Source organism: Pocillopora verrucosa, chromosome 1 (assembly GCF_036669915.1).
Source record: "Pocillopora verrucosa isolate sample1 chromosome 1, ASM3666991v2, whole genome shotgun sequence".
Taxonomy (NCBI): Eukaryota; Metazoa; Cnidaria; class Anthozoa; order Scleractinia; family Pocilloporidae; genus Pocillopora; species Pocillopora verrucosa.
In genome coordinates this window covers 23,642,337-23,668,188 of record NC_089312.1, presented here as the reverse complement: position 1 = coordinate 23,668,188, position 25,852 = coordinate 23,642,337, and the positions used below count along the sequence as shown (strand labels likewise).

General features: G+C 35.3%; 2 protein-coding genes across 3 annotated transcripts; both read left to right on the top strand.

Moving 5' to 3' along the window:
- Positions 1–2,066: 2,066 nt before the first annotated feature.
- Positions 2,067–7,196, top strand: LOC131796789 (uncharacterized). 2 transcript variants are annotated; one of them, XM_059114390.2, is made up of 2 exons: positions 2,067–2,139; positions 2,961–7,196. In XM_059114390.2, the coding sequence occupies exons 1-2, from the start codon at positions 2,121–2,123 to the stop codon at positions 6,455–6,457; spliced, it is 3,516 nt and encodes a 1,171-aa protein (XP_058970373.2). In that variant the 5' UTR covers positions 2,067–2,120; the 3' UTR covers positions 6,458–7,196. The 2 variants fall into 2 exon arrangements, with proteins under 2 accessions (XP_058970373.2, XP_058970372.2); XM_059114389.2 differs by having other exon boundaries at positions 2,074–2,164.
- Positions 7,197–8,851: 1,655 nt separating this feature from the next.
- Positions 8,852–25,178, top strand: LOC131796826 (tubby-related protein 3-like). The gene is made up of 15 exons (XM_059114431.2): positions 8,852–9,000; positions 9,145–9,174; positions 13,951–14,017; positions 14,651–14,696; positions 17,438–17,524; positions 17,918–18,027; positions 19,060–19,257; positions 19,802–19,899; positions 20,158–20,275; positions 20,481–20,593; positions 21,044–21,158; positions 22,056–22,154; positions 22,512–22,599; positions 23,426–23,509; positions 23,909–25,178. Exons 1-15 carry the CDS (start codon positions 8,975–8,977, stop codon positions 24,040–24,042), a joined length of 1,413 nt encoding a protein of 470 aa, XP_058970414.2. The 5' UTR covers positions 8,852–8,974; the 3' UTR covers positions 24,043–25,178.
- Positions 25,179–25,852: the final 674 nt, after the last annotated feature.

Here is a 25,852-nt window from a genome sequence, read left to right as displayed (position 1 = left end):
CCCATTAGATCTCCACAAACTCTGATGAGAATCTTGGTTTTCTTCTTCTTCTTTTTCTTCTTCTTCTGAAGAGGCACACACCAAGGAGGGTACAGGGGCGGCCAGGTTTGTGTGCAGGGCCATGTCTGAGGCCAAGTCTGAGAACCTGTCTGAGGCCATGTCGAAGGAACTGGGGCTGATGATGTTAGCGGTATACACTTACCGACTCCAAAATGGTCGCTGCAGGTCATTTTGTCGCAGCATTCCCTGTCGCGATGGCAGATACCGTTCTCTGCCACGCACCATCGAAGAAACTAAAATGAAATAGAAGATGGCTTTAGAAGACTGAGAAATTATTCGATTTTACAGAGTAAAACTGGACATTAGAGCCTTTTGTCCTTCAAGAGGTGCTTACCATAAAGTTACAAGGGTAGGGTGAAAAGCGTTGCTTTTACCCAGACTATTTATTTTATTTCCAAAGTTTTATTCCGTGTAGTAACGAAAAGTAATGTTACCCACGCCCTAAGTTTTGTAATGAAGCCAAGAGCCGCCCACTTTTCTCCCATCCACGAATTTATTTTTACCTGTGACTGACAGTAAACTTCAACAATGAGCGCTAGAAGTGAAACACCAACTAAAAACGCGTTCTTCATCGCCATCTGAAAATTAAAATAAAATCAAGTTCGACAAAATGTTAAAAGGGGCTATTTTCTCTGAATCTTCCGTAGTTAGTATAGGGAGATACTGAATCCCAGTAAACATAATCATTTTTAGCAAGCCAAGCGGCCAATACCACCCAAGTATTTCGAGTGCGGTAAAAAATTTTTAATATTCTGTCAAAATTTGTAAATTTACATAATTTTTACGTATTTGAAACCAAATTTCTGTAACCATGTGATTTTTACTCAAAAAACTGAGTAACATCGACTATCACGGACAATCTAATGAAACTAAATTCCACTCTTGATGAGCTTTCTTCGGTAAAAATAATCTTTCGACGGAAAGATATTTATAATCTATCAAATAAATTAAAAAAACAACAACAAAAATAACTATTCGTAAATCCTAGGGAAGGCTGGTTGATTTAACCGTCAATATTAAAAGAGATTCAGTCACCATACCTCAATAAATTGAGTGGCTTGATGAAGAGACTTGCTTCTCAAAAAGCTGTCGTAATTTCTATTAACATTCCTGGTACCATTCAACTCTAACCCATACTTGTTGATCTTATCACTTTTTACCTTGTACCAGTCTATGGGAACATGTGGTTTTTTTTAAAATGATTTCTGGCGACATTGAATTCATTTTAGATGAAAGAAATTTAGCTCTAGAGTCGAGCTTGCGGTGTTGGAATGAATTTTTTTAGCTCAAAAGTCCATAACTAAGAAGCGAACTGTTAAAAGTCAAATACAAGATTAAATGAATCCGCTTGGTAGACCTCCGCATAAACATGATAAAATTAAATAAACAAATACTGAAGTTAACCGATTATGAGACGGAATCATCCTTTTCCTTAAAGCTGCCAAATGAAAAAGAAAGAAAGCTGAAACGTATCTTGTCTGTTTCCTTCTAGACAATCATTCAAAAATGGCTTGAAAATTAGCTCCCTCTGGATGTTTCTGAACTTTTTTTCCTAAAGTCTTCTTCCTATTGCACAGATTTTCTTCAATTCCTGAGGTATTTCATTTATTTACAATACGACTGATGAGAGTTTCATGTAGAAGTTTCGATAGGAAAAAATGGTTTTTATTAGCATATGTACAACAAAAATCAGCTTTATGCTATTTCAGCTTTATGCTATTTCAATATGATGATGGAAAAAAGGCGTATTTTCCACTGCATATGCGGAAAGGAGACGGAAATACAGATTTCGTAAGGACACCGCGGAGAGCACGGAATTAATTTCAATTGTAATTCAATTCAAATTTGATGGTTAGTTTTTCCTGAAGCGGAAGAAATTAAAATCGATATTAATTCATAAATTTTGTGTCATCTTTTCCATATAAGGCTAGTATTTCTAACCTATCGTTCAGCTTATTGTGAAGAGAGAAAGCTAAAGAGAGAAATTTTCAGCTACCAAGCTGAATACTGTACAGAGACAGTGACAAGATGGAAAAACAAGCCTCCGCCATTTTCCCTAGATGTCTCATTTACCTTCTGGTTTGTGTCTTGATTATCTCATCAGGTACATTACTTTTCTTTAGCGACAAAGAGTTTAAACTAAGTAACTCAGGGTAGCACAATTTTTATAAGCTATCGCCAATTCAGCCTCTGAGAACTCAAAACTGGATTTTATTTGGACTATTTGCATTCATGCATGATTTGTTTACCTCCTGATCCAGTTTGCTGCATTCTTTACTCTTCTATTTGGCTCTGTGTGATTATAAGTTTAAGAGTCATTCTCTCCAATTACGTACCAAATCTCTCTGTAACAAGAAGTCATCGTGGTGGTTGTTATATGTCAACAAGAATTCGTATTCTTATCAAGTCCCGCTGTTTGTAGATTCATTCGGTGTCGCGATTAACCCTCACTCGACTTACTCATGCTAGCGATGAACTTTATCGTATTATCTGACAAAAAAAATTATTTTATCCAGAATAGAGAAATGGCTGAATTCCTTATTGGATCACTCTTGTAAAACGAAGTTCTTTTTTATTGCTGAAACCGAAAAGTAATTGTTCGGGTCTTGAAATTAATGCCGAGCGGAATGTGAACACCGCATAGCTGTTTTTTTATTATAGCATGAAAACTAAATACTATCAGCCTATTTTAATATTTGATTTTGTAAACGAAAGGCTAAAAAGCCGCCAATAGCTTTCGACATCAACTGAGGCTGTCACAAAGCTTTAGGAATGCTTCCCAGCGTGTTTCGGTTTAGGCACTTCATTTAATCCTTAATCTAGTTGTGCAATGCAAAAAAAATCCATACTTGCGCCGGTTATCTAAGAGAACTAACTACATCAATTATTCTATTTTGTAGGTGCTTCGAGTTCTCCTATCTACGTTTCTCACACTACAGGTGCAAACAGTCCTCGCTGTGGCTCACCGTACGACCCTTGTAAGACACTAGATTATTCTTTGAAAAAGAGTGGATTTCTTATCCTGAATGGAACAGACTCCAGAGAAAATCGCTACGAGTGTGGTCCAGAAAACAGCACTAGTGCTGTGATTATGAAGAATTTAACTATTTCCAGCTGGTTTGCGCCTGCATATATCTCATGCGAGATTCGGTTCACATCGTTTCAACCTGAACGAACGGGCATGCACACTTCCCCCACCAAAGGATCTTATTCCTTTCCTGCTACTGGTGACGGACTCAAGACAGACTCTGTACCCACGATTACCATGAAGAATCTATCATTTGTTCAATCTAGTGTTACCTGTAATGGAACGTGTAACTTAGAAGTTGAGAACTCGTCATTCGATCAAAGCGGCGTTACCTGTAATTACTCATGCTCTGTGAAAGTATTGAACAGCACCTTTGCAAACCCTACGATGGTGCCCGTTCAGTCTGGTGTCGCCTGTTACGACAGTTGCCGTTTGGAAGTTGTGGATACCATATTCGTGCAAGCCAGTCTTATCTGTAACGGAGCATGCTCCATGAACGTATCAAATAGCAACTTTACCAACTCAACAGTTATTACAGATGTCAACACCGGGCAAGATTCGAAGGTGATATCAATCACCCATTCGCATTTCATCCGGAAAAGATCACAGCCACTTATCAAATTTCGTTCTCGGGCTGACTTCGTGTTAGAAATTGATAACTGCACTTTTCGAGATAATCACTCGCTTCCTTCTCCCGATTATTTGATAGACGTCAATTCCAGTTCGCTGTCAGTTGGTAGAGTGGTTTTCCACAGAAATAATTTTACTACCATCTTTGGACATGGCATCAACCTGTGCGGCTGTTTTAAGTCGATTTCACTGGAGAATCTGTCAATAATTAACGTGGAGTCATTCATACTCAAAGTCAGTGATAAAACGAGTTCTACTTGTCGGCTCAGAAGAGTCACTATCCAAATGAACAACTGTTCAGTACATAACACAATTGCAAATCAGGGGGCTAATTCTCCTGCAATTGACATTAAAGCACGTGAGATGAATATGTCGATGAATTACATGCAGTTCCATTCAAACAATCGATCTTTGATCTCCTTTTCTGCGAACAATGGAAGTTTGACCATCAACAATTCAGACTTCGCAGATAACTCCAGGCAAGATGTTTCTCATTTACTTTCAATTTCACCTTACAAGGAGCGAAACAACCCACCCAAAACTACGAAAGGGGAACAAGATAGCGTAGCTGGCAGCATCTTTTTTGATCTTCAAGGCACAAAATTCTCTCGCAACAAAGTACTAAAGTCGATAATAACACTCGAAAAAACGTCAGCAGCGTTGTCAAATGTTACTTTCAGTAATAACACTGTTGAGGGGCTCGGTGGGGACATTCACATCAAGGACCATGTAATAGTAATACTTAACAACAGTCGATTCGAGCGTTATCCACGTGATTATTTTGCATCAGCTTTTGTCTATTCTGATGTGAACTCAAACTCTTCTGTGAATATCACCAACTGTCGTTTCAAATCACACTTTGAGGTTGACGCAAGCGTGATATTATTTCTGAGATCTGGGATAAGTCTCCGTATTGATAAAAAATCCGACATAACGTGTCCACTGGGTTATTTCTTTGAAAACGCGTTTAACGTTAGCCTTTCAGGATCAACCATAGAAGATACCTACAAACTTACTTGCAAGAGATGCTCCGTCGGATTGTATAACCTTCAGCAAGTGTACGCAATTCTTGATATTTCTGATACTTCAGTGGACGAGCAATGTATCCCCTGTCCCTACGGGGGCAACTGCACTCGTGAGATCGAAGCAAAACCAAACTTCTGGGGATATCTTGAGCCAAAAGATCGTCGACCAACCGTGAAATTTGAGATTTGTCCTCTGGGATATTGCGAACCAAGCCCAAGAAGCTTTAATAGTTGCCATGGCTACAGGACTGGCTTCCTCTGTGGTCAGTGCAGAGAAGGCTATACGGAAGCCATGTTTTCCTCTGAATGTCATGAAGAGGAAAACTGTCACAACAACTGGTTTTGGTTCTTTAGTCTCGTATACATTACTTGCTTGTCATTCCTTCTCATCACACGACCTTGTATATTTCAAATTTTATGGCGAAATGCTGCGTGGTTTCGACCCAAAAATCACGGACGTCAACCTTTACAGTCTTTGCACTCATCAGATGAGCAGCACTATAGCGGCAAGCACTTCGATCATGCACTTGTGAAGACGATATTTTATTTCTATCAAACCGTAGAATTACTTCTAATTTCCACCTCGCCAGAAGATCTGATGAACAAAGTAACATTTGTACGCCCGTTCATATCTCTGTTTAATTTTGAGATATGGAAGGAAAACTTTGGTTGTCCTTTTCCTGGGCTCACGGCAGTTACCAAACGACTGTTCTCCAGTTTGACAGTTTTTGGAACAATTGCTTGTATTTCGTTGATTTGCATCAGTCATAAAGCAATGAGTTATAATGGTTGCGTCGACCATCCACGTGTCAACCTGTATCTGGCAGCTATAGTAGAAACGTTACTTCTTGGTTATGAAAAGCTTACAGATGTGTCCTTGAATCTGATGAACTGTATCCAGGTGAAATCAGAATGGCGTCTTTTCCTGGACGGGAACATCCTTTGCTGGCAGTGGTGGCAGCATGCTCTGCTTTCCTTTATCATGGTGTTTGTCGTTCCTTTTATATTCGTCCTATTCTGGGGCTCAAAAAAATTGAATGAACGCATAATATCAACCAGAGAACTGACCATGGCATGTATACTGCCTTTACCGTTCCTACATTACTGGGTCGTTCAACTCTGCATCAAAAAGGAACCTACACAAGTACACCTTGAGGGAGCTGAAGAAATCAAAGAGGTCCTTCACGAACCATTTCGACCACCTGATGAAGACGATGAAGGGACATTGTACTGGGAAAGCGTTTTAATAGCGCGGCGTTTGGTTCTCTTGTGTCTGCATTCCTTCTTAGCTGATCCTATGTTGCGTCTCTTATGTCTTACCTTTGCATGCTTGGCCATTTTGCTGCATCATCTGTACAAGAGGCCTTTCAGAGACCCAATCGCCAACGCTTGTGAAACATTTTCTCTAATCGCCTTGGTCATCATCTCCACCTTTAGCTTGGCTGAGGCGTCTCTAGTGTCCGAAGGAACAGAAATTGGTGGTCCAAGAGAAAACGTGTTCAAAGTGCTTCAGTGGATTGAGCTCGCTTTACTCGGAGTTGTACCTGCATGTCTCTTTATGTTGGTGTCTTTGGTGGTCCTGTCGCAGCTTTTTCGTTTATTCCTTCACGTCGTCATGTGGGACCAGAGGCAACCGCAGAGGTTGAACAGGGTCTGGCATTTCCCTGTCGATTCATCGAGGCCACTCCTTTATTCGTCTCCAGCTATGTATTGAATGCTGGTACATTCTAAACACATTTATGCCAGCAATTATTTAGAGTATTATGAGCTTTGAGGCTCAAAATCTTATCGTGTTTCGGTAGGATGCACGATCTCACTGTAAAAGAAAGAAACAGATGAGGTTACGTTTGTTGTGAGCAAGAAATTTTCATGATATTCGGACCGCTTAGTATTCCTTTGAAAACATTTTCCGACGGTCTGTTAGTTTAATTACCACTTCATGAAAGTATCAATAGTTGCATTACCTCTCAAGAAAATATTATTATTGCCTCAACACCAAAAGTGAGTTATTAATTGTTTGTGGGTTTGGCCCGAACAGACCTTTCGGATACCACCTCGAGATTCCCATAAAACTTTCTAACGACTTTTCCTTTTTTTTCAGAAAATCTACCTAAAATTGATTAGGTAGTTTGGAAAACATTATGGAAAGGGGAAATTTTGTCGGCAACTATCTTAGTTTCTTTTTGTAATATTTTCAAAGTCCTCCTTCTTGTACAGCAACTTTAAAAAATCCAGATTGGTTAATAGAAAGGCCATTAGTTGAGAAATCGAAACTTTCCTGTTTTCATATAGCAGTTATAAAAGACACGCAAATAAACGCGTTGCCTGCTCAGGGATCAGCCATTATTTATCGATCGTTGGAGAGGGGGTGGAGGATTTTGGCCATGTCACGATACAACTCCTGCTCCCCCCATAAGGCTCTAAAACAATATTTTGATTCCCCCCCCCCCACTTCCCTACCATATATGCAGTTAATTGGCAATCAACTTTCTATAGTCCTCCTTTATACTATATTAACCACAACTGATCCCTCTCTGTACTGCCCCCCCCCCCCAAAAAAAAATAAATCGTGTGACCCCCCCTCCCCTTCATGACTGGTCCCTGAGCTCGTGATAATGAATATACAATAGTTAACAACATTTTCGAAAATAGATGACTTCACCTATTATAATAATAGTAGAAACGATGTATTTGAGTGTCGCCCTTAGACACTAAAGGGAGGGGGGGGGGGACAGAGGACAACATCTGCAAATCTTAAGATGTATATGAAAAATATCATGATTTCAAAGTTCTTAAATTTTCCCTTTTGACAAGATTGATCCGTGGAAAGTTTTTTCGGAGGTGAAGTATTCCGCAGCTAAGTTTTTAGGTGACAACAGAGCCGATCTTCATTTCTTAAAAAAGGGCATTTCTTATCTATATCAGATAGCTCTTTATTACCATGCCAGATCTGATTGTAACACGAGAAGTTCTCTATGGTAAATTCTCAAGACCGATTATGAGTACTTGGTCACAATTTGCCCATATCATCGACTGTAATGACGACAGCGTCGTAAGATTAACGATTTATAAGTAGAAAGTCATTGGAAACTGTTCATGAGAAAATGGCGCATGTCTTCTTCTAGCACCAGGGACTTTCGATACTGCTTCTAACATCGAAAATATGCTCTTTCCACATGGGGGGGGGGGGGGGCTTTATCTAGCTTAATACTAAGACAATCGTGCTTCAGCTGTCCATTTGCTGCTAACTACAATGGAGACTTATTGTCGTGCTCCGTATTCCGATGGTCTCAATGGGGTTAATGGGGAGCCGTACAACGGCAAAACAAAACAGATACAAGAAAATTAGCCGTTAGGCTTAGAAATTGGAAAATTTTAACCGCTAGTCGTAAGAAAAGTTGGTTGGTTAGTTTTTCCTTTCTACAATATGTCATTTTTTTGCCATCTTAGCCGGTCAACCGAAGCCGTAAAATGGACAAACGTTTTCCATGAAGGCCATCACTCTATTCCCAGCATGGACTACTGAAAAAATTGGCTTTGCGCCAACAATCTTAACCTTAGTAGTCTTAATAGCGTGCTGAGTTCCTTTGTCGGTTTGTAGTAAATAAGCTATGTGCAGATTAAGCGATGGCAAGGAATATTTAAATTCTGCAAATATTTTCAGCATACTCCCACTGACAGAACCAACCTCCCCATGACACTGTTTACGCCCTTCATTTAGGTGGGAGAACTTCCTCTGTCTAAGTTCTCAGTATGGTTAATCTCGTATGAGACGGTGTTTTGATCTCAATTCTTTATGATATAATGTACCAAAGGATACGAAAGCTTTAAATTTTAAATATATTTTCTTGACCTAATGCGTGTTACAGTTTAAGCTTAATACAAAACGAGGCTTCTATCAATGACATCGATCGCGCTAAACTTCACTGAAAAATGTAAACGTATGAAAGTGCGGTCAAGCTGATTGAGTAAGATTGATCTTACATCAATATGCTACCTAACAGCAGTCGTTCTCAGACTGCTCTCTTTCTGTATTGCTCATGAGGGCACCTTAGTCACGTGATCCTTTCTGACCAATGAAAAGGGGTGACAAAGAAACGCTTGAACAACCGCGATCCTCTTGTTTGAACATAGTTATAAGAGTTCCGTCTATGTTTAGCCATTTCCCTGAGCAGAATATTTAAAATATTATCGAATTTTCTATAATTTCAAAGCCTGTTTATCTCTCACTATGTCTTCAAGCTTTGGCCAGAACAGGTGAGTTTGACATGCGGTTCGTTTTTCATGCGATTTTGATGTGATATTGCGGTTCAGAACCATCATACACTCCCTGGCAACGCTATGGCGTTTTATGTCGGTGACGATGACTAAGAAGTTTTTGCAATTACTTGTCATCCACAGCGCTTGGACCATGGGTGGACCGCCTGGAAGGTAGATGTTACTTACTTCTGCTCTTAATGTGCATTTACCAGTGTTAAATACCGATTTTGTTCGCGATGTGGCATTGCGCAGAAATGAATTTATGTCCTAAGTTAGCTCTCTCATTCAATCGCCGGAAAAGAAGTTAAGTCTGCCGATTTGTGTTTTTGAAATACATGTTGGAGTGTTGATTTGTCGTTGATCGAATTTTCCACAATTTTGAGGAATATGTTTAAAATGCCGAAAACTATTTACGGTTATACTTTGAGTGCACAGCATATGTTTCTTAGAAGTGCCAAACATTTCCTCGATTCAGCCATGATAATCTGCGAGCAAAACAGGTTATGAAGTGTCAGGTGTTTTCATTGATTGTACAGCGAAGCTCTTGTATTAAGACTATCTTCTCTTGGATTGTTCATTCACTTACTGTTTCAAAGTAGGCCGTTTTTTTTGCCACCACAGAAAATCCCCAACTCAAGTTGTGTCTTAAGCTCCGATTACTCTTTTCCGCTTTAGCATTAGCCTAGAGAGTTGCAGGTAACCTAGCGCAGGTAAATGTCGTGCAAGTTTTCGGTGACTTACCTTACATTCACTCTTGCTAAGCCTTCAAATGGTTGCTGACCAATATTTATCAAATTGTTTGATACAGTTTGATTTCGAGTATTCATTTGTGTACCAACAGCCGTTAATTCTTGAATTTAATAAAGTGTTGTTTTGGCTTTTTACGTTATAATTTGGGTTGAAAAGTTTGAAAAATTGGTTTATAGCGCTAATTTTTAGTAGCCTTAGACGATTCCTTTGACTGAAACCTTAATTTAGTATCGTGGGTCGATGCGATTTGTTTTGGCCATAGGCGAACTAGGGGGCGAAAGGTGATATCATTGAAAAAGTTTACCGTTTAAGGAGTAGAGGAGTAAAAATCTTCGTTTAATCATGCATTAAATCTCTTACAATTTTAAATACGTCCTAAAGTATTCACTCTGTGGATAAGTACGTAATGTATTTTGTTATGGTTAAAGTAATTATTACACATTTGAATCTCAGTCAGCTACTGCCTCTTTATATATACAGTAAGCATCATGAATCCTATCCTGTATCTTTACCTTTCTACTCTTTCAACACATGAAGAGTAAGTGTTTATAATTTCTCTATTGCAAGCCATTGCTACAACTCTTGGTTTTAATATATAAATTTTAATAGAGCTGCTTCTCAAACTGCAGACTGTAACTGAACTAACTGTACAACCAGATTCAGTACAGAACAATTTTCCAAGTGAAGAGCACCATGGCCCATGTGACTTCAATTGCAATGCTTCATTGCACGTAATTAAAACATTTTTAAATAGTTCTGAGTTTCCCCTACTCCAGAATTGTTGTTCTGTTTTAGCCTTGGAGTATTTGAGTTTCATTTGAGATCTGCCACTGATATAAGTAACTGTTTTAAAGTGCCTTATTTGTCACATAACTTAACTCATTAGTCTATTATTTTGGACAGTGCAAATTCTCCCTCTCTTGGTAAGGATGCTCATAGAACTGTTCCTTAGGACAGCATGGATTCTTGACAGGATTAAAGAGACAGAAACGATCTTCATTGTTTACTCACCCCTCTTTCAGATCATATCCCCAGAGAGTCTTCTCCATTTACTTCTTGATTTTCCTTGCCTTGCTGGTATATTTATAACATGTACGTCATATATATGCTTGATGTAATCCCTCACTGTCCAGCTAGAGATTCACAAATTTGATTGATTTCTGCCCATGTGTAAATGAAAATTTAGATTGCATCTCTATTATCTTGAGTTTTCATTATGTAAGCTATCAGTTATTTAAAGGATTAATATTCCCAGAGTAGTGTCTAAAATCACTGGTTAGTCTGCCATCTTAAGCTGGCTACCTAAAATTCATTTTACCATATACATGCTTGTGAAAAATCAACAATTCTTGAGTCATCATCAAAGAAATTTGTATACCAGCCATTTGCTAATTTTCTCAGTGGCATTGAAAGCATGATGTATGTGTATCAGTAACAGTTGTAGATGTGTGAATCATCGCTACAATCAGAATTTGCTTGAAGGTTGATGTGAACATTGTGGAGCAATGGGAAACTTAAGCTAATTAGTATTTCCTAGTCTTTCATGTGCCGGTAGTTTGAGGAAATAAAGTGGTATCCATGAAAATCCGGCTCCTTACTCTTTCATATCTACAGTGTGCTTTCAAACTTGTTATCAGCTCTGTAATTGTTCTAGTTTTCAAGAATTTCAGAGTGGTTTAGAATTTGTTTTAGAGTATTTACCATTTAGGGTATTAACTAGAGTTTTGGTAATTGTTGGCAAAAAAGAGTTTATGATGTTTATATAGCTTTGCATGTTTTTTTCCTCCCAGACAAAACAAAAAACTGGTATTTAAAGGGTAGAGTGACCCCATTGAAACCTCAAAATTGAATTAACAAAATGTTCAAAAGGTGTTTATTTTTCATTTAGTGAATTTTTAATGATATTACTATGATGTTTAAAATTTATTTTCAGCAAATTTATACACAGCTCTGTGGAAGAGAAAATTTGAAATATTCATTTGCCTCAATGACTCCTAAAGAACTAAATTTATTTCCAATTGGACTTGCAAGCATCCAGGTGCTTCCTGTTAAGAGAGAAGTTCCTGTTTCCTCATGTTCAGAATGTTTTTTGTTCATCTTCATTAATTAAATGGTTGTTGTTCCATAAGATGTTATTTCTTCAGATTTATATCTCTAAGTAAAAGTGAGACAACCTTTAAAAAATTATGACTAGAAGAAGGAAGAAAGAATCACTTTTAAGGGTGTCTGTTTTCCTTTGTAAATTTCTTAAAAACCATCTTTTTCTGTGAAGTATTCAGAATCAAAATAAATCTTATTCTGAACTAAGGGAAAATGGACATCAACTGCTTATATAAAACCAATTAAAGAGAAAAATCACAACATATTTTGTCTGCAAGAGAAATAACAGGAACTATTCCATATTTACTCTCTTTACTTGTTCAGTAGTCTACCTTTTATGACTGAAAAATCAGCCCAAAAAATCACCTTCAACTTATACACAAGTCATACACAAAGACCTGACCCAAGCAATCCAAGAAATTAGTATAACAATTGCCTGAAGTCTGTTAGGAAAACCAAGCTTATGAAACCATTTCTAATTGTGTTTGAGTTTCATCAGTTTTCAGCGCATTCTTCGTCAACCAAAAGGTATGAAATAATAAAGTGGCTTAAACACACACCTACTGGAGCTGATTTCCATTGTGTCTTCTGATCTATAGAGCAGATATTTTTTCATACAGCTTGACTACTGTTTATGGTGCTGTCATGAAATAATTACGTGCAGTCTTGTTATACATGATTACATTTTGCTCTGCAGTCTTTTTAATTCACTGTGTTTTCAATACATTCTCAGAAATAAGGGATTAACTTTTTGGGAAATTTCTATTGGTCTGAATTTTACTTCTTCAACTAGAAATGATGAAAAATCTGATTTTGACATTGAAAATGGAGGGTCAACTTATACACAAGTTTGCCTCATACACAAGTAAATACAGTATGTAACAAAACATGTCTTACAGCCAAAAAAGTCCTGGGGCTGAAGCTCTGGTAAGATAATTATGGTATTATCAACTGATCAACTGCCTTGCATTTTGCACAGCTGTTTTGAGCTAAAGAATCAGTTTTTAGTAAACCATGAATTAGCTAATGACCATACCTTGGGATGACATGGTCATCAGTAGGCTTAGGGCAACTAAGATTACTTGCTAATAGTGAATAATGGTTGCTACACGTATGTGTACTTGTTGATCAAATCTTTTTTACAACTTATATTCCTTTCCAGTTGCATTTGCTATCAACTTGTGAACTGCTTATAATTTGTGTAAGACTCTGAACAGACACTGTTTCATTTTACTCTTTGTGAGAACATTTTAGTGTTCTGTTCTTTGCATCAAGATGTTGTTACTAGAAAGTGCTTTTACCTGGATGATATACAAAATTACATGTAGTGTTGCTTAAGACAGAAGCTGTTTTGACTTGTACTCAATATTACTATTATGTACTATTTTTTCTGCCTTTCAAGCAGATTAGTCATCTCAGTGTTTTTTAATTAAGATAAGAATTATTATGTACATTACTGTATATTCACAGTTTATAGTGTTTTTGTCAGAATGCAGTAGATTTTTCCTCAAGCTCTTACATGCACTTTGCATGATTGTGTGGAAAGAGGGCAATTTTTTGTCGAACAGAAACATGAAAATTGTCTTGTCCAATTTAATTGGAAGGTAAATCTTACTTTCTGAGGAATAATTGCTATAACTCCTGGAATTCTAAATTTATTTTTAATTACATTGTCATGAATATTGGTCGAAATGTGAGCCTGAATGTTTATCTAAATGGTCCTCTAACATGGGGTAAATAAAAATTTGATATTGGTCGAAGGTGCAGTGTGATTACCAGCTACTTGCTTTACTATTCAGTTACAGAGACCTCATTTGAAGTAAAGGCTATACAGAGGATTTTTCCCCCTTGATTGAGTGAACTTAGAGTAGATATAAACATTTGATCAGGTTAATGTAATTGTTCTCCAATCTTCAACAATAGTCTGAGATAAAGGGAAACGCAAATCACAATTGCAGAACAAAATGAAATTAACCTTGTTTTATTTAATTTAGAGAAAGCTTTGAACCATAAGGTGTAAGATATCTTAATTGTCTCTCTGAAAGATAAGTGTTTATTTTTTTATATTCAATAAGTCTTTGGTGCAATACTTTACAGTGTCTATGAAGATGATGTACCTCAGGTCAATCCGAACAGTGTCCGTGAAAGGAAGTTACAACAGCAGGTATGTACTGAACATTTGAGTGTTTTCTGGTATTGGAATTAGGCCTACACCAATTTGTTGGTAAAATTGTGAAAACTAAGTTTGTAGGTTTACAGGACAGTTTCAGTGAATTACATGTGGTATAACATCAGAGTACGGAATCAGTAGATCTTATGCTGAATTCCTCATAAGACTTACAAATTTTTCTTTGCACCACGCTCATAATATGACAAAGAATATCTTTATCTAGTTTGTTGAAAGCTTGATAATTTTATCACTTTTCCTATTAAATTCTATTTACACATTTGATGCATTTGACATTGCTTATCATGGCATTCTGTAGAATGCACGTCACATATGAACATACATGTAGAAATAGCCTCGCTCACCACAGAGAGTGGCTCAGTGGTAGAGCAACAGAGTGCAGAATCTGAAGGTCTGAGGTTCAATTCCTTATTTGGGACTTGGAACTTTTTCTTTGTCCCATGCTTGGTGACATTAGTCCCAAATCATCTTTCTTTGATTGAAAATCATCTCAAAGAACAGAAATGGCTCTCAACCTACAAGTGTGCTTATTTAGTATAACTTGGCCTTGAAACTGTATGACTACCTGCCCAAACAATATGAAATGTTGTCGTCTATGTTACTTCTCAGAGAGAAATTATGCGGAAAAAAAATGAAATGAAGCGAGCTCAACCTGGTAAGTTTGACCATGGTAGATGTATCCGTATGCTACTGAATTGCATATAGTTAATGTTGTGGCATAACATACATGTATAATGAAGTTTGAAGTGAGTTTCAGGTCAAATTGCATCGAACTTGCATCAGTTACCTTAATTTTGTTTCATCCCAACATATTTCCATAATTATTGTTTGTAAGAAAATTGCTCATTAGACCAGCATGAATGCTTTTAAACCTGAAAACTGTTTTTTTTTACATTCAGGAGTGTATACATGTATGTAGCATACTATAAAAATTAACACATGTATTACATAGTGCTCACCAGTGGGAAACGTTCTCAGGTCAGCACAGTGCTCTACAGTATTATAATAATTGTTGAAATTATTATGCAATGTTTGGAAAAATAAGAACAACCAAAAAATTACAGAATTTTCAAGGTTAGTTTTTGTTTTGAAACTGTTCACATTGGGAAACTTGTAAGATGAAACTTGCTGATTTGTATTTTCTCAGTTAAATTTTTCTCTTAATAAGTGGTCTGAGTTGCCTTCTTGTAAGTTACATGTACTCTGTAGATCTTCCCATTTTTTACTGCTTTAGACTTTTTTGGATAACCAGATGTATGTAGTTAACAACATTGCATAATTTGTGCACAAATGACAGTAATTGTGAGCTGGAAGTGTTACTTGTAGAACCAATCAGATGAGTGCAACTTGAAAACATGGTTAATTTAGAATATACATGTAGGAACCAATAACAATTTTCTAGCGATAATTGCCTTCTTGTTTGAGCCTGTTAAGACTTTTATTTATTTACTTTGTTATTTAATTATTGTGCTCTTTTCATGTTTGAATTTACGTTTTACCTAGTGCATGCATTACATATGAAGGTGTTCCTTTCCAGAAGACTTGAATTGTTCAGGGTTTTTCACAGCAAACATACTGCTTAAACTGGCTGTTTTATTTCATTTTCATAAAGAGCACTCTGGCCAGCTATCTTGTTCATTAGTGTACATTGTATGTGAGTATATTTCAACCTACCCTTTTGCAGAAGCAGCTGCAGATGTACACACTTACTTACTGTGTATATGTATGGAAGTGAAATTTGGAAATGCACTGCAATGAATGTGTGTATATAACATGGAACCAATGCACTGGATAAATTGGAGTGCATGTATACTGTCTTATAGTTTATGCACTAAAAATAGATGAATTTGTCTAGTAGCACATGAACTGAATTGCTATCACAAGACCAAATTTCTTTTGTAATTGAACACTTTAATTAGCTTTGAAATATTCAATTCTAGACATTTTCTGTTACAATTAATTTAACTTGATGAAAAATGTAAAATAATATGCAGTGTCAGGTGGTTTGCTAAATTGAAGTAAGGCACTGTTATTTTAAAATTCCTCAAAAGGCACACAATGTTTACAATAAATGGGTGGAAAAGTACAAAGTGGATGGTAAATTGTAATTATTCTATTGCGCACTTCTTCAGTTTATTTAATATGAAAAATTTACAGTGTCAACTGTAGAAGGTACAGTGTGTACACCTATTTCAAACTGCACAATTCTTTTACTGTATATTTTGTGCTTCAAATTAGGAAAGTAATTAGAATAAGGATCGTGTGGACTTTGAAATGAATTTAACAATTCACCATAGAGGAAATTTCCCTATATTTCTTACAAATATTTCCCTAAGGCATTAATTACTCATTAAAATAATTTTCCTGCAAATGAAGTGTATCTCATGATTTAAGATGTATACAAGGATTATAGTTACTATCCCTTCATTTTTGCAAGACTTAGTGTACCTACTATACCAACAAACAAAAGATCTGCGTGGAGATTTTTCTTTCAAATGGATTATTAAAAACACAAGTAATTGACACATAAATGATACAAATTGTGTACTGTTTCAGACTATTGGCTTGGACAAAATATGATTTTTGAAGATATGCAAAAAAATCAATTACATGTTTACCAGTGATCCACCTAAAGATTGAACAATCTGATATTAGGTAAAACAGGTGCACAAGGTGAAGGAACAAAGAGTGAGGATGTCAGTTTTTTTGACAAAAAATACATAATTTTTAATTTCTCACTCTTTGTGGAAAAAAAGTATGGTAATGTGAGGTGAAACAGAGCAGAACATTTTGTATATGTAGCTATTGGTGCTTTAGGCGATGAAAACTCACTTTTAAGATAAATGTAAATAATTTTATCATCAGTATTAAGATACATAATTAACTTTAACCATATCTTACTATTTACAACTATGTCGATTCTTTCAAGGTTGTGGATTGATCATGTCACAGCCATTTTTTACCATGCATTATTGTGTTGTACTTGTTCTTTAGAATAAAAAGGTAAAAATTAATGAGTTAAATGTACATGTATCTACATGTTTAGTTTCTGTAGGCAGCAGCTACCTTTGTTTACATGTATTTTTTGGAATGAAAAAGAATCACTAGACTTAAAAGCAAATTGATGGGGAAGATAAAACTTTTCATTCAGATGGTAACATTATTCATTTTTATTTATGATTACACATTTCCAACAGATAACTTGTTACTGGAAATGTTTGTTTGACTGTTAAACATGGCTTGATCCCTCTTGGTTTTTGATGGATTTGGATGTTTGGTGAATTAAACCTTAGTTTAAAGAGAAAATGCGAACAAGTATTTGCTGCATACAGTACTTGCATTTATCACTGTTTCATATGCAGTTATAGTTTCATGGACATTTTTATTTGGTTAAAGGAATGGTCCAAGCCAATGATGTTGCACGTCCAAAGTCCCGCCATTCTGAAAGAATGCCCCTTGTTCTGGGTGGAACACAACTACATGGTGAGACATTGATCAGTGGTTTATATTTTGATGGCACACCAGTATATGTGGGACTCTGTCTTTTATCTGCTAAAAAAACTATGCAGTTGTAAATACACTACTCCAGGAGGATAACCTTGGTGTGAGCAGGATCATTATCATTATTATAATCCTAGAGATAATTTTAATCATAATAATACATTTATTATGATTTAACTATTCAAAATCATTAAGTTTGTTTACATATAGCAGTTTGATGTAACTATACTTAAAAAATTCAAGATAATTTCTCATAACTTTGCAGTTTGAAGTCCTTGTGAGTGCCCCATTATATACAACTGTCCTAATTATTTGTTTGTGTATGTGTTTTATTATTATTATTATTATTATTATTATTATTATTATTATTATTAGGTATAGATGGTCCAGTAAATAACTACACTGCTCCACCAGAACCTGTCGTGGGTGGTTTACTTGTTAATGTTGGATCAGAGGAAGAAGAAGAACCACTTCCACGTGCAAAAGTGAGTTACAACACTGCTTTCAGTATTTTTTAATTAATTTATCTAAATACATCTTTTTTGGATCATTATCATGGTTTGTAACAAATGTGCCAAAAAAATACATTTAATTATCTCTTGTGTGTTAGGTGTGCTGTGTGCTTTTCTTCTCAGTTACAGTTGGAGGGGTGAAACTTTAGATGCCCTTAAAATGCAAAGTTCATGAAGTTTCACATTTGTCCATTTTGCATATCAATAAGACAAGTGTGTGAGAAGCAAGTAGGGTGAATTGCTGGAATATTTTAATTAATTAAAATTTGAGAATCAGTTACACTAAGAAAAAATGAAGCCATCCAATGTTTGAACATAGGGATTCTAGGCTGTATAGTTGTTTTCTGAATTTTATGATAGGTGCTGGAAAACACCATTTTAAGTTTTTCATGGAATTCTTCATGATTCCCCTTAATTTTGACAGAGTGGAATTTGATCATAGTAGCACTTTTGGTATACCTGAAACCAGCAAATCTTGCCATCTAATGGTGGTTATTTGATACCTTGAATTTTAAGCCTCTTAGAGAAGACCCACTACTTGTAGCTTCAGAAAAGTTAACTCAAGACTTAATCTTCTGTTTTACATGTAGTTTACTTGTAAATGAAAGGACAAACTTAAGCATTTTTAGAAGAGTATGGTAACCTAATGACAATGTACATTTACTAAAGCACCATGAAAAAATTAATTTTGACTATTTCCAAAGTGTTTTTTTAAATTTGATCATAGTAGCACTTTTGGTATACCTGAAACCAGCAAATCTTGCCATCTAATGGTTGTTATTTAACACCTTGAATTTTAAGCCTGTTAAAGAAGATCTACTACATGTAACTTCAGAAAAGTTAATTCAAGACTTAATCATCTGTTTTACATGTAATTTACTTATAAATGAGGTGACAAGGTTTGGCATTTTTAGAAGAGTATGGTTACCTTATTACAATGCACATTTACCCAAGCACCATGAAAAAATTAATTTTGACTATTTCCAATATTTTTTTTTTTAACAGCAAACAACCGATACAGAACGGAAATTAGCAGCAATGGGCATATCATCTAGTGCTGATTATGCGGGAATCAAGGACGATTTTGATGAACCAGAGTATTCCTCTCAAGTGATAGCACCTGCAAGGGCAAGAACCCCATCTCCAAGCTTCCAGTCTAATGCGCTTCCACCCTCATATGACTCTGTGACAAAACAAAAAAAGGTACAGCTGTAGTAAACTTTAATAAAGTTTTCTCTCCCAGTAGGATTAGTGCATTTAATATGCCAGTGATGTTCCAAGGGGATTTATTAGGATATACATGTTTCCCTTTTGGGTTTGTTTATTTTTTCTACTATGTACTATGCAATATAGACTCTTTTGTGAAGACAAATTTCAGGTTCATCTGTACTACTTGTGATAAGCAGGACTTTGTATTGCGAAATGAGGCCTGTGTTGATTTAGTCTTACCACTTAATGTTTTAGTTATCTTAGTGAACTCTGTTTAAAAACACTCCTGCCAGAGGGACATCTTCCTACTTACAATGTTTCAGTGCCCAAAGCATTTAGTTAAAAGATACATTTGGAGTCATGTGATGAACTGAAGTTTTTGAAACTACTTTGTCTTTTTTGTGAAGTTCTGTTTGGCTAGCTATTTCTTAAATTAAGCACTTTAAAGTTATTACATGTTTAAAAATATGTACACACATGTAAAAAACCTCTAGGTCTGCAAGTTACATGATTGTGTACATTTTGCCTGAATTCAAAGGTACCACCCAGCAATGGAGAATCACCACCAAATACAACTACAACAACACCTAGCGCAAATTTTGAAATGATTGATGATCTTGATAAGTTTGTGTTTCGGTAAGTTTGAATATTAATAGTAGGATTGAACTTCTTTGCATTATCTTGGTTAAATTTCAAACTCAACCAATAAAGACAGAGTAATTGTTATTTATTAATTTGGAGTTCATGTGAAGAATATGAGGAAATTCCTCAGCTACATGTAGGAAGTCAATCATGCTAGTGCACAGTAAAACATTCAAAAATCAATGTTTCCAGTAGCAACCCAACATTTCATTTTCTGTTCTTTTCAGTCAATTAGTTATTTTTGTTCAATAGACCTGCCCAGCCAGATGAACCTCCAATTAAATGTAGAATAACAAGAGACAAGAAAGGAATGGATAGAGGGATGTATCCAACTTATTTCCTACACATGGAGAAAGATGATGGGAAGAAGGTACTGCATCTAGTATTTAATTGGCTTGATCATGACAACATTGAGTTAAGAAATAATTGTTTTACAACTGAAAGCAAACCTTAAACTTACACTTGATTCATTGTGTAATTGATACTGTAAAACAATGAATTTTTTTTTATAAAAATTTATGATAGTTACTAAGTTGACTTGTTTTAAACAAATTTGTTATTTGAATTGAAATCAGATATTCCTTCTGGCTGGTCGCAAGAGAAAAAAGAGCACAACCTCTAACTATCTAATAAGCACAGATGCAACTGACTTGTCAAGAGGTGGAGAGAGTTTTATTGGAAAATTAAGGTACATTTTAGTTTTAACTCAAAGTATATACTATTGCTTAGTATGTGTATATTAGGCTGGCCTTCAATCAAACATTCTTTTAATGTGAATGCTGTCTTTTTTTCTTTTTCAATTTTCTATTCTTATTACAGCTGCCACAATATTTACAAAGAAGACAATACAATACTATTACAATCTAAAATACAATACCTACAGCATTGCCAGCTTATTACTTTACTTCACTTTCAACACAGTGACTATTAATTACAACTATACATAAATTGACAACACAACTGATTCCATTGTGTTACTAACATCACTACTAACAACACAACTTGTTGAGTAACATTACTTATGATATATCACTAATTGTGTTATGTTATGATTCACTTGCTTTCATTACTTTTCAGAAGAGGAAAATTCAAGATTCTTAACATTTATTTTTGTTTGTTTGTTTTTTTTTTATTACAGATCCAATTTAGTAGGGACAAGATTTACAGTGTTCAACAGTGGCGTGAATCCCAAAAAAGGAGGTGTCATGTCTGATGGTTCAAATATTAGGGAAGAAGTGGCAGCTATTATTTATGTAAGTACAACAGAGCATAGCCACAAGGGGCCAGTCACTTAAACAAGGGTTAGCTGTTGTTTTAACAAAACTGCTTTGTAAGCCATCTTCAATTTAGCCTAACCTTAAATCTGAGTATACATTGTTGTGAACAGTGTCAAGAGGGCCAAAGCTAATAATAGAAGGACATTTATTTAATTTAAAATCAACCATCTTAAAGAGAATCACTGCTTGCCTAAAACCGCAGTTTGGGTTAGACAGTGGATAACCAGCCCAATGAGTTCTGAAACCTCTTGGCCATCCAACCAGTACATCAACTGTAGTGAAAAAACATGTTTAATTTTTTGGTTATTTTTTCAATTTATTACTTACCCATTTTCGGACATGAAAATTGCATTTAACACTGTCAGAGCATTTTTCCATGGATAAAACCCTCCATTTCTTTAATTGAGCAAGGGGTTTGGCATTATCTTTTCTAGGAAAATTGTTAAATGTCAGGAACACTGTACAATTGTAGGTTTACATGCCATATATTCATTGTGGCAGTGTGAAGAAATATGTAAATGGTAGCAGAGATCTCTGTATGCATGAGAGGTCAGGATGGAAACCTGCAAAAATGGAACTAGGTCTGTTACTTGGCCCATCTAGATGACAGTCCTAAAGAAGTTCTTTTGTCTTCTGTTACTGTGCTGGTATCCCTTACAAGACCTTCATGCTCTCATGTTATCGTCATCTGTCCATGAAAATTCCTTTGAAACCACTATATGGATAGTACCTATTCAAAAAAAAAAAAAAGCTTCATAAGGTTGCTTAGTGTCCCTGCTCATTCCTGGCTGCTGTACTTATCCTTTGAAAGAGTCAAGCTAATCAATACAAGGCCCATGTAGTTTTACTAAAAACATTTCTTTTATCTTGTAGGATACAAATGTTCTTGGCTTTAAAGGTCCTCGCAAAATGACAGTAATTCTTCCAAAAATGGGGATTGATCATGAGAGAATACCAGTACGACCCATGTCGGTATGACTTATATTTTGTTCTGTAAATCTGCTGTTGCTAATTATGTTTTCTTACTTTCTTTGAAGTATTGTAAAATACATAATTAGCAGATAATTGTTTTTTGCGATTCATTTATATTTATCATTCCATTTAAATAAATGTAATATTCTTGCATTTCCAAGTAAGGTAAACACTGATTTTGAAGTACAGCTCTATTAAAATGATTGTGAAACATTTGTATGTCTGATTCACAATATTCATCACCATTAGCAGAATGGAGATGGCTGGTAAATGGCTGAGGAGCAACAGTTATGTATCAAATTGTTTATCAGTTTAACATGTTAGAAGTAACTTCTAATGGTATATACTCTTGGTCAGGACAATGATGGTTTATTGGAAAGATACAAGAACAGGAAAACCGAGAATCTGTTGGAGCTACATAACAAAACTCCTGTTTGGAATGATGGTAAACATGATCTTTTTCACTACATTGTTTACAGTACAGTAAGAAAGCTTAAGGGTTTGGAAATAGCATGAATGTACTTAGTGTCTTTTGATCTATGGAAATCATTAATGTTTTGAAACTTTTTGTGAGGAACGAACTGTGGGCAATTTCAGTATGAAAACCTTTCACAAACATTATGAGTGACCACATGGAATGTTTTTTTAATATTAAAAACAAAATCACTAAACCACCTTTTTCAAAAAACATTATGAGTGACTATGTGTAATTTTTATTTTTAATATTGAAAACAAAATCACTAAACCAACATTTGTCTTTACACTTCCTTGGTGCACAAATTACTCAAAAAAACCTTTCAGTGGGTTGGAAAAATTAATGCTTGAAGTAATTGCATGTGACAGACAAACCATATTTTAGGTTTTTGAAATATTCTATAATTTATCATGATTGATTATTGATCTTTAAAAACTTTAATTTTGAGGAAGTGCTATTTTAAAATTTTATTCTGCACTCTATAACCTAACTATCTGTTCTTCACTGATCAATCTGGAACAAGATATTCAGTATAAACATCTAACCAGTTGCTAAGGTGATATTGCGTTAAGTCTTAAACCTGGAGACCTGGACTAGGTTGTACAAAGCTGGGTTGAGTTAACTCAGGGCTAGTGTGAAATCTGACCTCAGATCTGAAAGCATTTAAAGAAACTTCAGTTAAATTCTTTTTGGTCTACAATTTGATGTTTGGAAGCTCTAAAAAGAATAGAGGAAATGATCTAAAAAAAGGCTTTTGAAGAGAAATGGTGGTGAGTATGTTTTTCTTTGGTTCCAGATACACAATCTTATGTCCTTAATTTTCATGGAAGAGTGACTCAAGCATCTGTTAAGAACTTTCAAATTGTAATGGATGCTAATGGTAAGCCAATTTTCATGTAATTATCTTTAGTTAATTCTTACATTTCTAGGTATTAAATTCAAGATTGTTCAATTTTCATATTTGACTTTTCTTGAGTTATCTTTTGCTTTTTTGACACTTTTTATGTACATTGCTGTGTTAAATTAAGCCCAAAAGAAATTTATTGTAGCCATCTTACTCTGCTCATCTATCGAATCTTGCCCTGATCTACAGTCTAATACTGTTGCATATTTTGGGCTTTCTTCTGCTATAATGTTACACAGTTATGGTTGTAAAAGGATAATACTAGAATGATAAATTGATCAATTTGTGTATCATAAACTTGCAATGACATCCGTTTATAGCTTTTACCCCTCAGTGTACTTGGAGTTGATGTCAGTTCTTTTTTTGCTGTTCCAGTTGATTACATAATTATGCAGTTTGGCCGGGTAGCAGAAGATGTGTTTACTATGGACTACAGTTACCCAATGTGTGCTCTACAAGCATTTGCAGTGGCCCTAAGCAGTTTTGATGGCAAGCTGGCTTGTGAATAGTTTCAAACAAAAATGACTCAGGGTTAATTGGCAATTATAGGGAATTCATAAAGCTAATTAATTAATGTTATAATTTGTAAGTGAGAAAGAAAGGAGAGCATTGTAGGTTCATGTTATTCTTTAGATTTTTAGTTGGAAAAACTGAAATGTGCATGTCTTGTAAATTTACCCCCTAACAATTGACCAATTGAAAGTTATATCTGCTGTGAGGCGTGTTTGTTTTTCAAGCGGGCCATTGTTTATAAATAGGTATCGAGCACCTGTTACTAAAAATCCTATGTTGGTGCATTCTTGCTTTTAGAAGAACCTCTTAGCTTAAGCTGTAGTTTTTTTTTAAATTTTTATTTGAGCAGAGGTACAGGTCTGTAATTATGTACAGACAACGAAGGAAACAAACCTTACCCTGTTTCCTTAAAGTTACATGTCTGAAATGAGAAATTTTTTTTTTAGATCAGTTGAAAGGAAGTTGCATTGGGATTGTTAAATTTCAAATTTTACACTGAGGCTTACCATTATTGCATTTTATTGAATTGACTTTGTTCTGTAAATCAGAAAGTCATCATGTTGTAAAGGAATTGTAGTTGCAAGCAACTTGAATTTATTTATTAACAAATATTATATGTACCTTGTACACTTCATAAATTTTATGTAGTCAAGATATGTGTAACTTTCAGTGTAACATTAAACAATTGCATGATTCTTAATCCTTAATTAGTATATAAACTGTTTGTGTAATTATTGAGCAGGAAGAGAGTAGACTTAATTAAATTTGTTACTGTTAAAACAGGCCAGACATTTCCCAGAGATAAGAAATGACATTTTCATCAAAATTGAAAATATGCCTTTAAGTTTCCTCTTTGTGTAATGTTAGTATTACTTTCATGTAGAATGTGGGTGATGTTGATCATCAATTTTCTGGCTCATATTTCACTCATTATGTACGTAACAAACCTATTCTACCATCTACAGAATTAATTCTCATGACAAGAAATGTGTAGAGGAACTGGAAATTCTAGCATTTAATGTTAACTTTTTATTCTTAATATAAATGATTGACCTTTTGACATCAAGTTTGTATTTGACGAATAAAGAATGAATATCACAACTTATGAAAATTCAAAGAGCTGTGTCTCTGGAAAGTGTTTGCTTTATCACTGATAATTTTGTAATATATTCTTACTCTTGTGTGTCTTGATCTCGCATACTTTACATTATGATGAAATTGAGACCAACTTTACAATTGAATGAAGTTATTCTCCATGTTATGGTCTTGTCTTGTTTTTCACTGGTTAAGGAGTTGATCTCATACCAAATTCACCAAATTAAACAGTTATCTCAAGAACTATATAACAGACTGTAAGGAGAATTACTAATGAGATATTGGGAGTTAAAGGGTTAAGAGTATTAAAAACTGAAATCAGTGTTTCTTGGCAACATAGATATTGTGTGATCGTTTATCACTTGATGAGAATGACAAAATGGTCCATTTTGGCTATTTTACACTGAAGAAATGTAAAATGGTTTCCGTGTTTACATAGCCTGATGTAAACACGCGGGAGGTTGGGAGAACACGAGATAAGCGTAGGAAACCATGACGAGAAGCGGAGTGGTTTCCAGCTTATCAAGTGTTCTCCCAACCTCCCAAGTGTTTACATCTGGCTATGTAAACACAGAAACCATTTTACATTTCTTTTATAAAATAACTAATGAAAGAACCTCTTCTTGCAACGAAGGAAAGTGACGTGCTTGTTGTTGTTGTTCATTTGGCTTTTTGGCCGTTTCTTGAATACTGGGAAAATTAAACTCCAAA